Source organism: Solanum verrucosum, unplaced genomic scaffold (genome assembly GCF_900185275.1).
Source record: "Solanum verrucosum unplaced genomic scaffold, falcon-dt-bn FXZP01000163.1, whole genome shotgun sequence".
NCBI lineage: Eukaryota > Viridiplantae > Streptophyta > Magnoliopsida > Solanales > Solanaceae > Solanum > Solanum verrucosum.
The window spans coordinates 1820456-1835694 of record NW_026020379.1 but is presented as its reverse complement, the minus strand read 5'-3'; the positions used below and the strand labels follow the sequence as shown (position 1 = coordinate 1835694).

Genomic DNA, 15239 nt, shown 5'->3' with positions numbered 1-15239 from the left:
GTTTTCTTAGCTGAGGATCATATGTTTTATATACTTGTGCAGATTTGTCATCTTCTGTTTCTTTATTTGAATGAAACGTTTGTATGTTCGTATGAAGTTGGTCATTCTCTGTAGATAATGCATCTGTTCTATGAACACCAAATTGGGCTGTTTGATCGATTTCTTGACAGCAGAAGGGGCAAACAGATTTCCAGTTATAATAGACTAGTTAATCAAACACATTCCAGCTTTTCTTATTAACGGTTATGTTTTCTTACACTTTACCCTCCGCAGACCTCACTTACACGTACATATGATCAATATTTCTTGTACATGACTTTGTCTGCATACGAAGAGCTCTCATACCCCAAATTCTAATCAATGACTCTCTACTTCGCCCTCATGATATCTCACAGTATGGATAGTTTCTCTTTTTGGATTTCTGCAGCAACTACACCTGTTGTTTAATTTAATAAGAGACATTGTTTCATTTCATGAGCAAATTGAAACAGAATATATATGATTTAATAAGCACGTGTTCCCCGGTAATATTAACATTATTTTGTTGCGATACAATTTTTTTTGCAAATGCTGCATGAACATAAGTAAATTTGTATACAGCATCAGGTCAAGTTACTGACAACATGATAAGAATATCTGTAATTTACTCAGTGCATATATAAATCTAAATGAAACTAATTAAAGAGAAATTAACAATAAAACGAAGAATTAAGGGTACACTAGTTAAACATTAGTGGTAGTTCCTAGAGGTAATCTTGAGAACAAGGCCAGGGTAAATATCATCATCATCATCATTGATATGAGTATTCTCTACCAATATAAAAAGATCGCCACACTTTTCAGATATTGTTTGAAGTGTTTCTCCTTCTCCAACTACATATATTTCATCGCACAATACTAGTTCTTGATCATCATCTTTAAGATATCGAACTTCCGAGAAAGAGCACTTTGGTGAAAGCAACACAAACACAAGAAAAATAGTTGAGAAATTGAAGTAATTTATTGAGGAAGCCATAATATTTGTGAAACTAAATAGATTAATGTTGTGGTAAGTATTTATAAGACAAAAATAAAAGACAAATTTAGTTAGTACTAGTACGTGAAGAAAGTGGGGTTGGGAAGTGGGGGCACTTATCTACGCAATGTAACAAACTAAGGTTTGTATTGATCACAAAAGAACTTACAAGCTGATCAAAGATCAAAAGGAAAATAAAAAAGGGAGGTTCATTACAAAATAACTAATTAAAAGAAAATAGCGTAACTCATAGCATAACCCTAATGCGATAGTTCATCCTCTATATATAGGCATTTTTCGTATACATCCTCATTCCTTTATTCCGGGTCCCAAACATAATTTGACAATATATCAATTGAGTCCTGCATCGGGGCTAGATTCGTAATAGGATACATAATATTATGTCATGATTCATGAAATAGAGAAATTATTTTCGATAAACGAATAATCTTTTTTTCCCCTTTCTTATATAAAAAAAATAATACTTTACTTAGTTACTTGTTGAACCAATTAAGCGCGGGAGAATAACAACCCAAACGGCTAAAGCTATAAAATACTTCATCTTCTTCTTCTTCCTCACTAAACCAATCCCAAATTTCTGCAAATCCTCCAACAAAAAATGCAGAATCCCACAAAACCATTCGATCTTCCCGATGATAACGTTGCTTCTTCTTCTTCAACGATTCGGAATCCAAGAATGGAAATTGGTTCTTCTTCTTCTAGGATTGTGAATTCGAGAAGGCGAATTTCTTTATCTCTACGTAAACCAAGAAATTATTGTCCTGCAAGAGTTGGGAAAACCATAATTGATCCAAACAAAAACCATACTTATCTTCTCAAAAATGAAATTGGTTCTTCTTCTAATGGAGCTTGCCATGTCTACAAAGCTCTGTTTTCCAAATATTCTACAAAAAACAGAGCACATACTCCTTCTGGCCATGTCACTTTGAAGGTCATCAACAGAATCATATTCGTAAACGAAAGCAAAGAGCTTCAACACAGTATCAATGTATCAAAAGGTTATAGTACTACAATCAACTTAATTGGAATCAAGAATAATTTCAATACTGAAGAATTCAAATGCGTTTCATTGCCTTATATGTCACATGGATCACTCCGTTACATTCTCTCTACTCGTCCCGATAAAAAATTGCCAGAGGAATTCATTGCTATAGCTCTTAAAGAAGTACTTATCGGTCTACAAGACGAGCTTCATCTTAAAATTGATTCAAGGGTTCATAACACTTTAAATGCTGGAGATATTTTTGTTGATATCAACAATGCTAATGGCGAAATGTTGATCAAATTAGCATTTGAAGCATCGGTTTATGACTCCGAAGACATCAATGTAGAGGAAAACTCAAATGAAGAAGAAGATATTTCGCGATCCCCTCCATTTTTAGACCCGAAGAAAATTGCTATATGGGGTGCTGCACCAGAGGGGGCGATTGGACCAAAATCTGATATTTGGCTATTGGGAATAACGGCATTGGAATTAGCTTACGGAGAATTACCTGTGACGAATAGTGAAGAATTGATTCGTATAATTAAAAAGATAAGGAAGAAGAAGAGATTTCCAATATCACTCGAAAAGCTGTTGATCGTCAAGAAGAAGAGATGGAGATTCAAGAAAACAGAGCATAATCTGTTTAAACAAAAGGTGTTTTCGGAAAAGTTTGAGAAGATGGTTGTGAAATGTCTTTCGAAGAATCCAAGGAAGAGGCCAACTGCTAAACAGCTTCTGAAAAGTTCATTCTTTAAAAAACAAAGGGATATTGAAAAGTTTAAGCAATTTGTGTTGAATACTGAAGAGAACAATTGAACATTTTCTCGATCATATCAACGTCTGAATTTGCAATCGTACTAGTAAGAGAAAAATTTAGCGAATTTTTGGATTGACATTGATGTTACTACATTGTAAATATTGCATAGTATTTTCTGAAGAAATGTTAATAAACTTGCACAAGTGACAACATATATATGATTGTACAGAGTAATTTGAAACTATGGAGAAATTGAAAATTAAATGAAGAGTTAAAGGTGTTACTACTAATTAAACAATAATTGTAGGTTTGTAGAGGTAATCTTGAGAACAAGGCCAGGGTAAATATCATCATCATCATTGATATGAGTATTCTCTGCCAATATAAAAATGTCGTTGCACTTTTCAGATATTGTTTGAAGTGTTTCTCCTTCTCCAACTATGTATATTTCATCGCACAATACTAGCTGTTGATCGTCTTCTTTAAGATTTCGAGCTTCCAAGAATGAGCACATTGGTGAAAGCAACAAAAACACAAGAAAAATAGTTGAGAAATTAAAGTAATTTGCTGAGGAAGCCATAATATTTGTGAAATACTAGAAGAGATGGGAGTAGTAAGTATTTATAAGGAAAAAAATAATAATTAGTGCTAATACGTGATGGAGGTGGGGTTTGCTCCACGTTGTTTTGGGGGTTAGAAAGTGGGGTAGTTAATTACGCCATTTACAAAAAATACTTTTTTTTATTTCCTATTTTTTTCTTTTTAATTTACGACTTGCCAATATTTCTTAAAATATTAATTGGACTTCACATTCATACAACACTAATTGAATCAGCATGGCCTCAAGCAATTAAACTGGAAATACATCAAGTGTACAGTAACAACTATTGTAACACAACTACGCAAGTAAATGGAAAACAAAGGTTCAACATTCAGAACGATATAATTAACATCTACCAAATTTGATAAAAACATCTTTCACTTTCAATACCTTGAAACAACCATGAATTTTGGTGAAATACCTTACCTACTGATCAGATTCTTCTTTATTGTATCGATAAATTTTGTAGTCCAGCTACTCATTAAGTCCATAAACCTCCCATTCCTCCCAAGAACCCACCCGGAATGACATTGTTCCCTTCGAGCAAAATAAGTGACTCCATGTAATTTTGAACATAAAATGACCAAGTGTATCCTTGAATACCAAGACCCGTACTTCGTCCACTATTTGGATCATAAGAAACCAGACCATTCATTCTCCCTAGTTGAAATCAAAACTTCACCGTTGTTCCTAAATCCAACAACTTTCTTCAAGTTTGCAACCAAACTTATACGATACAACCTACTCCAAGATTCCAAAACTCCGTACTTCTTCATCACCCATACTTCATAGAAAACACCATACATCCCCTTCCCATGCTTAACAACAACAAGTGATTCCTCAAACAACATAAGCGATAAACCTGTTGCAATTCCACCAGTTAAAGCATCCGGCAACATAATCTCCCCAAACACCTCATCCGCTATATTAAAAGTCATAATTAAAATCCGATGTACAAATCCTTTGACAAAAGCCCAAGACAACATAACCTCCACAATACAATGCTTAATCCCAAACCCCACCACTCTCCTCTGAACCCCACTATTGATCGAATAAATTTCAATCTCAGGGAAACAATTCTACCCGAACACATCATTCTTACGATACACAAGTCTAACCAACTTATAGTCATTAGTCTCAGGCAAATCAGCACCAAATCCAAGAACAGACATATGAGGCGACTTAGGCTTAATCGAAGGGAAAGGTAAGGTTATAAACTTCTGAATAGAAGGGTTCCACAGAACAAGACTCCGCAACTTACCAAACAATTTGCTAGACAAACACATGATGCCATTACAGCTGCCAACAATTGTGTAATACCCTCGTTGGCATTTGAAGGGGAAATTCAGTTCCGATATAAAATCCAAGGAAAAGGGTTGATTCTTAGAGTCTTGAAACAACGAATAGTTCTCTTTATTGCAAGTATCGATGTAACGCCTTACAAGAAGGGTGTTGGAATGTGGGGTTTGGGCGAGGTGAACGGAGATGAAAGGAGAACTGGTGATGAGGGAAAGCCATGATTTGCAGACAACTATGAATCAAATTAAGGATTTAGTAGGAAATTTCAATAGGATTTCTCTCAAAAGTTCAGGAGGAATGTAGGCGGAGTCAGAATCAATCATTGAGCAACTTTGAGAGAGAGAGAGAGGGGGGGGGGGGGGGGGGGGACAAGATGAACCCTAGTTGTGGAAGACAATTTTGGTAAAATTTTCTTTACATATAGGGATGACAACGGGACGAGACAGGACAAGTTTAAATATTTTTTAATAAAAATCATGACATGGTGGGTTGCGGGTTTGGGATAAACCCAATGCTAAAATCACTAAACTATTTCTTTCACTTATCTCCTGTTTAAGACCTTTAGGCAAGAAAATCCAACAATCATATACTTACTAGATTAACCTTTTATTTGCATTTAATCAGCTTAATCCTATAACTTATTCTTAAAGAATCAGTAATTATTTTCTTTTACCATTGTGTTATGTTAAGTGGGAATCCATTGTTTAGCTATTCTTGGGGGTCACTTCAAGTCTATTTTTAAATATGGGTGAAATTTTAGATTAATTATATGGTTAGTTAAGGTTGGATGAGGATTAATATAGGACATTTATGATTGGAAAACTTTGTCTTCTCCTTAAATGATTGTTGAACTAACGTCTAATAATTTCTTAACTTTAATTGTTCTTTTTTAATAAGTGTTAGCCCCTAAATACTTCTAAATTAGTTTTAATAATGACAATTAACCTAAAGTATCTTCGCAGGAAAAGGAAGCAAGAAGCACATGGGTGAATATTCATCCAAGGAACAGAAGGAAAGAAGATCAGTCATAATCAATGAAAGATTTATAATAAAACGATGAATTTCCATAAAGAAAAGGAGATCAATCATAATCAATCAAAGATCCAGAACGCAAGGAAGGAATCAGATTTGAAGTCACCGCCAAATCAACAACTTACGAAGGCAAGAACACTGAACAAAGATTCAAAAGACGGATTTTATTAACCTTTTCGCAACACTGATTTTGTATAGGGATCTCTCTCTCTCTCTCTTTTGTTATTGTACAAGATCTATTACTTTTTGTAATGTCCAGCACTAGCATAGTGTTTCAAAGTGAAGAATATGTACTCTCTTTTGTAATGTCAACTAGTTCGGGTTGAGCTAAATTGAGCATTATGCATTTCCCTCATCACTCGCCAATTTTGACATCAGGGAGATGTATAGAAACTTTTATAAATTTTTTATATTTTTTTATGACGACTGTGGTGTCTGGACCAGCTTCGACTAATTCCACAGAATACCACTCATCTCCCACCAAGTATGAAATTATGCCTCATCAAATCACACTAAATGCAATGAGAAGGTAATAATGTTTGTATAGCAAATACTCAGGTCACTGCAACACCTTATTGCCTGCCAACTTTAGGTGAAAAAGGGGTGCCGGATTTGGTAACCTTAAAAGGGCTAACCATATTTAGCTCAAAGAAAAACAACAAAAACAAACCGATAGTAACCTCGCTACAACAAAAATAATACGATAGTCGACTGATAAACACAAGTTCCTTCGCTAGGATAAGGTTTCACAATAAACTGGAAATACATCAAAAGGCAACCAGAGTACACTAACAACAAATGTAATGCAAAAAACCATTCCATGTAATTCAACATTCAGTACATTACCTCTCTAAACTAGTCTACCACATTTGATAAAACGGCGTTGTTCCCTTTAAGCAAAATAAGTGATTCCATGTAATTCTGAACATAAAACGAGCGATAGCTCCCTTGAATACAAAGGCCCATATTGTGTCCACTATTTGGATCATAAGAAATCAGATCATTGCTCCTAGTTGAAAATAAAACTTCACCGTTGTTCCTAAATCCGACTACTTTCTCCATATCTGCAACCAAATTTATACGATACAACCTACTCCACGATTCCAAAACTCCATACTGCTTCATCACCCATACTTCACATGAAGCATCATCTATCTCCCTCTCATACCTAACAACAACAAGTGATTCCTCAAACAACATAATAGATAAATTCATTGGAATTACACTAACTAAAGCATCCGGCAACATAATCTCCCCAAACACCTCATCCGCTATGCTACAAGTCATAACTAAACTCCGAAGGCCACCACCATTCGCAACCACATCATACGCAATCCAATGTACAACTCCATTTACAAAAGCCTGAGACCACATAAACTCCATCATACAATGCTTAATCTCAACCCCCGTCACTCTCCTTCAAATCCTACTATTAATCGAATAAATTTCAATCTCAGGAGGATCATTATTCACAACAACATCAGTCTTACGATACACAAGTCTAACCAACTTATAGTCATCCGTCTTAGACAAATCAACACCAAATCCAAAAACAAACATATGAGGCGACTGAGGCTTAATCGAAGGCATAGGTAAAGCTATAAACTTCTTAATAGAGGGATTCCACAAAATAAGATTCCGCAACTCACGAAAAAAATCGTCAGCCAAACACAGGATGCCATTGCAGCTGCCAATAATTCTGAAATACCCAAGTTGGATATTGAACGGGAAATTCAGTTCCGATGTGAAATTCAAGTAAAATGGTTGATTCTTAGAGTCTTGAAACAACGAATAGTGCTCTCTATTGGAAGTACTGACGTAACGCCTAACAATAAGGGTGTCGGAATGTGGGGTTTGTGCGAGGTGAGCAGAGATGAAAGGAAAACTGGTGATGACAGAATGCCATGATTCGCAGACAGCTGTGAATCGAAGTAAAGATTTAGCAGGAAGTTTTAGTAGAATTTCTCTCAAAAGTTCGGGAAGAAAGTAGGAATCGGCCATTGATCAATTATGAGAGTAAAAGAGAGACAGAAGGCGCAAAAGTGTGTGTTTTTGTTTTATGGTGTTACAAGGAAATATTTAAAATACAATTACTAAACCTAAAAGCAAACCAAGTGCTTGTTTGGATTAATTTATTTTTAGGAGTTTTTATCTTTTAAGTAGTTTTTTAGGCCAAAAACTTTTTAAAATAAGTCAAAAGTAGGTTATCATTTATTTTTGACTTATAAGTTACTTTTTGTAAGTCCATTTAAACGGGCCCAGATCTAAGGGTCGGGATGGTGTTCGCTCGAGCCGTTTCAATAGAAAATTTATATTGCACGCCTTCAATTAAATGTAATATAATTTTTAATCATAAAATTTTGTGTGAAAAGCAAAGGAAGAATTTTAAGTGGTCGGAGTTTACATCATAATTGTGACTGCAGGGCATGTGTTTGTTTGGTCCCAGTACTGAATAGAAGCAATATATATTTCAACATTTTGTGTTGTTCAAGGGAAACCTTATGATGGCTCAAACAACAATTCAATTGGGAATTTAGACACAAAAGGGAGAAGGAAATCAATAGACTGCACAAAACTCAAGATTGGATGAAGAATTGATATTTTTTTACCGGGAAAGGCACCATCAAATTTGATGACTTACTTTTATTATGGTCTCGGTCAATCTTTTCTTCAGACTTCATAAGTTAACTTTTGCAGTTGTGTTAGGTTCAAAATCCATTTTTTACGGCATTATGTTAAAACTTTTGACAAGTTGCAGCTATATGTTGTGACATTTTAGTTTCTTTACTAGGACACCCACAATTGAAAAAATCAATCACGGATCTTGATACCTTATCAACACTGTTTCAAACACAATTACTACATTCCAAAATCATCGTCACTCACCATGAATGACACATAGCAAAGCAGCGTCCAATACACCGAAACTCTCATCATATGAAAAGGGTTCAATGATTTTAGTCCATTCAATATCTATATCAACTAAATCCGCATTCTTTGCAAGAGGTTCAATTTTGTTAATTTGGAGTTAGCTTTCTCATACAATTCAAAAGACAACGAACTCCTCAAAATGATAATGATTCGGAAGTTACGTGTGGAAGGTCTTTCACTCAATAGATCAAAGGTAAGCCAAGGGATAACATGTTAATGACTCCCAAAGTTGTTATCAACGATATGGTTTGGCACTTTGATGTTGAATCATCACAAGGGTTGGAGAAGGTCCTAGTCTCGGTAATACAAACAAAGAAAAGCTTATCTAAAACGCCCTATGCGACATTTCATCATCACCTTGTGAGCATATATTTTTTCACAATCATATCTCATATCAATCATAGGATATAGTATTAATCAATTATAATTAATTAATAATTTTGTATAAAAGATATACAGACCTCAATTTGTTTATTATACCAAAAACAACTTGATAAAACAAAAAAGTCGTTGTAGTATAGTGGTGAGTATTCCCGCCTGTCACGCGGGTGACCCGGGTTCGATCCCCGGCAGCGGCGTTTTCCACTTTTTAGGTAAAAAAATCCTTTTGGATTGACTATATTGATAGGCCTGATAAATTTTATTTAGAGACTCCAAAGGGCTTAAATTTTGGAAAAAGTTTTTTTCAAACGCTTACTATATAGAGAAGTTAATGATATAAATTTATCAAAATTAAACAAATTTCATCGATTTGGTCCAGTTCGATTATAAAATATTTTGTAGAATTATCGATAAATTTTATTTAGAGACTCCCTTGAGGTTTATAATTTGGGCGGGGGGGGGGGGGGTGGGGGGGGTGGGTTCACGTGTACTCAAACGCTTACGATATAGATAAGTAATGATATAAATCTATCAAATTTGAGATGCTTGGCTAATAAGTATAAACAATTTTTTGGCAGCCGGGGAGAAGTTAAAATTGATTGTTTTTTTTTAGAAAAAGAAGAAAAAGGTATTATATTTTTCAAGATAAAAATATTGATATCATAAATATATTTACCAAGTATATCACTCATTAATTCATCAATTTCTAATTGTAAAACAACCCGCTTGGTTACTTCGTATGACAATTCATTTCTTTTTTTAAAAAGAGATCTCAATCATCATATATTTAAATGATAAAAATAAAATTATAATTGCTTCATATTCTTGTTGCTGCCAATTATCAAGAAAAAGGCGTTTATTTGAATTTTATACCGTAGACATAGTTCATTTCTTGTAATAAAAGAAAAAGGCGTTTATTTTTCTTTTGTTTTTCAAGCAACAGTAATACTCATAAATAGTGATTTAATTTGTAAAATAATTTTTAAATTTATTAGTATATTTAAATCATTATGAAATATTATATCTGTGAAAAATAAATATGATTTTTTGAAGATATAAAAAATATCTTAGATATTTAGTAGAACTTTCTAGAATTTTGTAGAGTAAATATCTTTGATATTTATACTTAGAAAAATCTAGATGTTCTAGAGAAGTAGATATTTATAGTGAATTATAGAAAAATCTAGATTCTTGTTAGATAGTTAGAAAATAAGGTCATCTAATTTTTCTTGTAGATCTATCTAGAATAATTTCTAGAAGCATCCCTACTCTAGTATAAATAGGGTTGCCATAGTCATTTGTAAATAACCTAACAACAACTCAAATCAAATAGTCTTCTTCCATAAACAAGTTCTCCTTTCTAGCTTCCTCTTTTTTAGTTGAGTCTTCGGATCTTAGTTAATGATCTTGAGCTAGCAGAAGGTTTCCCAAATTATACTTTTCTTCTGCTATTCTCTACATGGTATCAGAGTCATAGTCGTAGATTGTCTTGTGAGTTTTATTTCAAGATCGGATTGGTGGTAGATTCAACTGGTTTGTCTATATGGATTTTAGCGGCCGTGTCAATCGACTGGGGATGGAGTTGTTGAATCAGTCTAATTACAAGTTATGGAAAACATGTATGGAATCATACCTTGTGGGAGAGGATTTGTGGGATGTTGTTGATGGGAGTAACATAAGTCCTCCTGCTGAAGGACCGAAAAATAACAATGCGTACAAGAAGTGAAAGCAGATTAATGTGAAGGCGGAGTTCATGCTGAAGAGGACAATATCCTCTGGTTTATTCGATCATATAATAAGGTGCAAATCAGCTCATGCAATATTGATGGCTCTCGATCGCTTGTTCAACAAGAAGAATGAAGCTCGGCTGCAGATATTGGAGAATGATTTTTCTTGTAGATCTATCTAGAATAATTTCTAGAAGCATCCCTACTCTAGTATAAATAGGGGTTGCCATAGTCATTTGTAAACAATCTAACAACAACTCAAATCAAATAGTCTTCTACTATAACAAAGTTTTTTTAATCCAAAATACTCTTTCTCCCTTCTAGCTTCCTCTTCTTTAGTTGAGTCTTCAAATCTTAGTTAACGATCTTGAGCTAACAGAAGGTTTCCCGAATTATACTTTTCTTCTACTATTCTCTACATGGTATCAGAGTCATAGTCGTAGATTGTCTTGTGAGTTTTATTTCAAGATCGGATTGGTGGTAGATTCAACTGGTTTGTCTATATGGATTTTAGCGGCCGTGTCAATCGACTGGGGATGGAGTTGTTGAATCAGTCTAATTACAAGATATAGAAAACATGTATGGAATCATACCTTGTGGGAGAGGATTTGTGGGATGTTGTTGACGGGAGTAACATAAGTCCTCCTACTGAAGGACTGAAAAATAACAGTGCGTACAAGAAGTGAAAGCAGATTAATGCGAAGGCGGAGTTCATGCTGAAGAGGACAATATCCTCTGGTTTATTCGATCATATAATAAGGTGCAAATCAGCTCATGAAATATAGATGACTCTCGATCTCGCTTGTTCAACAAGAAGAATGAAGCTCAACTGCAGATATTGGAGACTGAATTGGCTAACACCACTCAAGGTAACCTTTCTATCGCCGAGTATTTTTTGAAGATTAAGAACTTATGTTCTGAGATTTCTTTGTTGAATCCGGAAGAAGCTATTTTTGAAGCACGAATGAGAAGAATAATCATTCGTGGGTTGAAACCTGAATATATTCCATTTGTGATATCGATTCAAGGATGGGCACAACAACCATCCTTGGAGGAATTTGAAAATTTGTTGTCGTCACAGGAATTACTAGCCAAGCAGTTGGCTAGTATGTTTGTCAAAGATGGAGAAGGAGATGCTCTTGTAGCCAACAAGAGAAACTTCAAAGAAAAATCAAGAGATATATCGCACTCTCGATCCTCAAGTGATTTAAGCTCGCTTGGAAAGAAGGAAGAGTCTTCTAACTATCGATGTGGTAATGTAGGACACATAAAAAGATATTGCCGAGCCAAGGAGAGCAATATGGCTCAAAAGGTTCCTGAAGAAGAAGGAAAGTGGGAACAATGTTTAGTAGCTGAGGCTCAAGCGATAGATGCCATGATTTCCATCAATCTTGAAGGAGATTGGATCAAGGATCTAGAATATTATATAGCCGATCACGTGGAGAAGCAAAAAGCTGATGTTGACGGCACGAAACAAGAAATTTTTTAGGATGTTCCTAGAGGTGATATGGTAGCTTCTATTGAAGAAATCAAAGAAGAAGGTTCTGAACAAGCAATATTTGAAACTACATGTGCTAGTGGCGACCTTTATAGTGAAAGCATTGAGGGAGATGTATTGGAAGTGGAAGTATATTTGGTCAATCTTCTGCAATATCAAGGCCATTAATGACTCAAAGAAAATTTTAAAAGCAGATGGAGAAAGTAGAGATCAAATAGAGAAAGAAGTTGATATTGAAGTCTCAAAGACAAACGATATGATTTTTGAAAGCTCTGAAACTACCAACAAATCTATCAAGGAGATAATAAGAGAATATGGCAGTGGATCCTATGTTGGTGTTGAGACTTCACAGGAAAGTGATAGTGTTTCTCTTGATAATAAAATGGCTGAGAAGTTAAGAGAAAGGGGGAGTTCAGAAACTCAGCAAGGAGATAATTTACATGGACCATTTGATAACGGAAAATCTTTATCATTTGAAGAAGCAAGAGGAGTCAGGAAGAAAATATTGAGATTTTCACTAAGATGTAACTCAAAGCTTCGGTTGAGTTCTTCCGCAACAAGTGTGGGTTAGTTTCCAAAAAATCATTTTAAGGGGGAGTGTGAAAAATAAAGATGATTTTTTGGAGGTATAAAAAATATCTTAGATATTTAGTAGAACTTTCTAGAATTTTGTAGAGTAAATATCTTTGATATTTATACTTGGGAAAAATCTAGATATTCTAAAGAAGTAGATATTTATAGTGAATTATAGAAAAATCTAGATTCTTGTTAGATAGTTAGAAGATAAGGTCATCTGATTTTTCTTGTAGATCTATCTAGAATAATTTCTAGAAGCATCTCTACTCTAGTATAAATAGGGGTTGCCATAGTCATTTGTAAACAACCTAACAACAACTCAAATCAAATAGTCTTCTTCTATAACAAAGTTCTTTTATCCAAAATACTCTTTCTCCCTTTTAGCTTCCTCTTCTTTAGTTGAGTCTTCCGATCTTAGTTAACGATCTTGGGATAGCAGAAGGTTTCCCAAATTATACTTTTCTTCTGCTATCCTCTACAATATCAATATTTAATATTTATTTATGTAATATATTAATTAAAAATTTAATATGTAATTTTTAGTTTTAATTAAGTAAAAGTGAGAACTTAATTAAAGTCTTACATAATAGATATTTAATATTTCCCTATATAAAAAGTGACAGTGGAGCAACTAAGCGTATTTTAGATATTCTATAGTTATAATATGTACTTTTATACTGATGATAGCTTTTTATTATTTTTCAATGGTTATATTTGTTTTACCCATATATCAAAGGACGAAGAAAATTTACGGTAGCAACTTTTAAATTTTTAGCGTGCTCATATTTTTTTTTATCATTACTAATTTCTGGACATGTACATTATACATGGATCCAATATTAATTGATACAATATTCAATTTAAATGAAATACATAAAATTAGACTATATATGCCATGAGTTACACGAAATTATAGAGAGAAAAAATTAAAGAAAAATTGTGCTTAAAGATGCACTTATTCATCAATAAAATACAAAGAGATCTGAATGATTTGGTACAATTGAAGCATCAATCTAATGCTAACATCCTCAAATGTATTAAAGAAAATTGCCAAGACAAGAAAAGTGGAAAAGAAGAGAATAATTTACTTCCATACGTTCATAGAAGAAGAAAAAAGAATGAAAAATCAAGCCATTATCAAATGTTTATCAAGAGTGACTAATAAGATTTTACAAACAGAGAGAGATGAACAATTCGTGAAAAGTCATATAACTCACACTCATAGAGACAATCTTGTTCTAACAACCTGAGATAGATAAAAAGTAATAAAAATTCATAGGCTTTTGTAGGCAAAGAAACTAACAGATATTATGAACAAAAAACGACCATGTGATAAATTTATTTATTTTTGCATTTTGATTTACGTGTCTAGTAATAGAATAAAAATAGATCAATAAAGATGTATATACAAATTACATGCAATACAATAAAATCTCATTAAATTAATACTCGGTTAATTAATAACCTCTCTAAGATAATATTTTTCTCCGGTCCCGACTTGGGTCAATGGAAAAAATCACTCATTTCGATAAGATCATAAGATAATATATTTTAAGAACACCTCTATATAAATATATGGTCCCATTAATATTATAAATTAATAATTCTTTTAAAAGTACAAATATATCTAAGACAATTTAGTGAAATAAGATTCTTATCATGTTCTTTTTTTGTTAAAATTTAAATCTAGTTGATGTTTATCTCTAACTTTCTTATTGCATCCAAAAGTTCTGGTGTTGTCTTTTCGAACTGCATCATAAAATTGTGAAGAGTTCTAAATGAGATAAGTACTTCCTTACATGTAACTGGTTCCAAAGGTATTGTATCATCTTTAACTTTATCATCAATTTTTTTTTTTCGATGGTATCCACAATTTCTTCTAAGCTCTAGACCTCTAAACATGTATCATTTACACCCATCCAATAGGTTTTTAACGTTCATTTTATTGCGGTAATCAAGATCATTAATCTTGACCTCAAGTTCAAGAATGACGTTTTCACAAATGGGTTCATGTAAATTCTCTGAGATTTGATCCTCGACAAATTTTACGGTGTCGAAACACTCTTTAAATCAATAAATATTAATTTATCGATTAAATAATACCTCTAAAATATAATAATATTTCATGGTCCCACCTATATTAATTTAATAGGTTTACTATAATTGATATTGAGAAAGGATACAAAAACTAGTGCAAATATGAGAGACATTAAGTGTAGTGAGGTCTTAGTTGAATTTTTAGAGGTTTTGAGCTTGGTTTAGTCTTTTTAGGCGTTATGTTAGTTTATGCAACTTCCACGGATTTCGGGTCAAGGAGACCTTGGATTCGTGTTTTGATGGTTCCTTTGAGTTCGGAACGTCGAGTTTAGCTAGGTAACATATTTGATTTGTGTGTACAGCTAGGGTCCTGAACAAA

General features: G+C 33.6%; 2 protein-coding genes, 1 non-coding gene and 2 pseudogenes across 7 annotated transcripts in view; 3 read left to right on the top strand and 2 right to left on the bottom strand.

Moving 5' to 3' along the window:
* The window catches only part of LOC125839081 (actin-depolymerizing factor 10-like), an 858671-nt gene that overhangs the window by 684192 nt on the left and 159240 nt on the right, over positions 1–15239 (top strand). The window lies entirely within an intron of this gene.
* Positions 1635–2837, top strand: LOC125839028 (serine/threonine-protein kinase BLUS1-like). Its single transcript, XM_049518019.1, has one exon. It carries the CDS (start codon positions 1635–1637, stop codon positions 2835–2837), a length of 1203 nt encoding a protein of 400 aa, XP_049373976.1.
* On the bottom strand, positions 3861–5001 carry LOC125839027 (F-box/kelch-repeat protein At3g06240-like; annotated as a pseudogene).
* The window catches only part of LOC125839025 (F-box/kelch-repeat protein At3g06240-like), a 151342-nt pseudogene continuing 142668 nt past the window's right edge, over positions 6566–15239 (bottom strand).
* TRNAD-GUC (transfer RNA aspartic acid (anticodon GUC)) lies at positions 9148–9219 on the top strand. The gene has a single exon. It is a non-coding gene; the product is annotated as a tRNA-Asp (tRNA).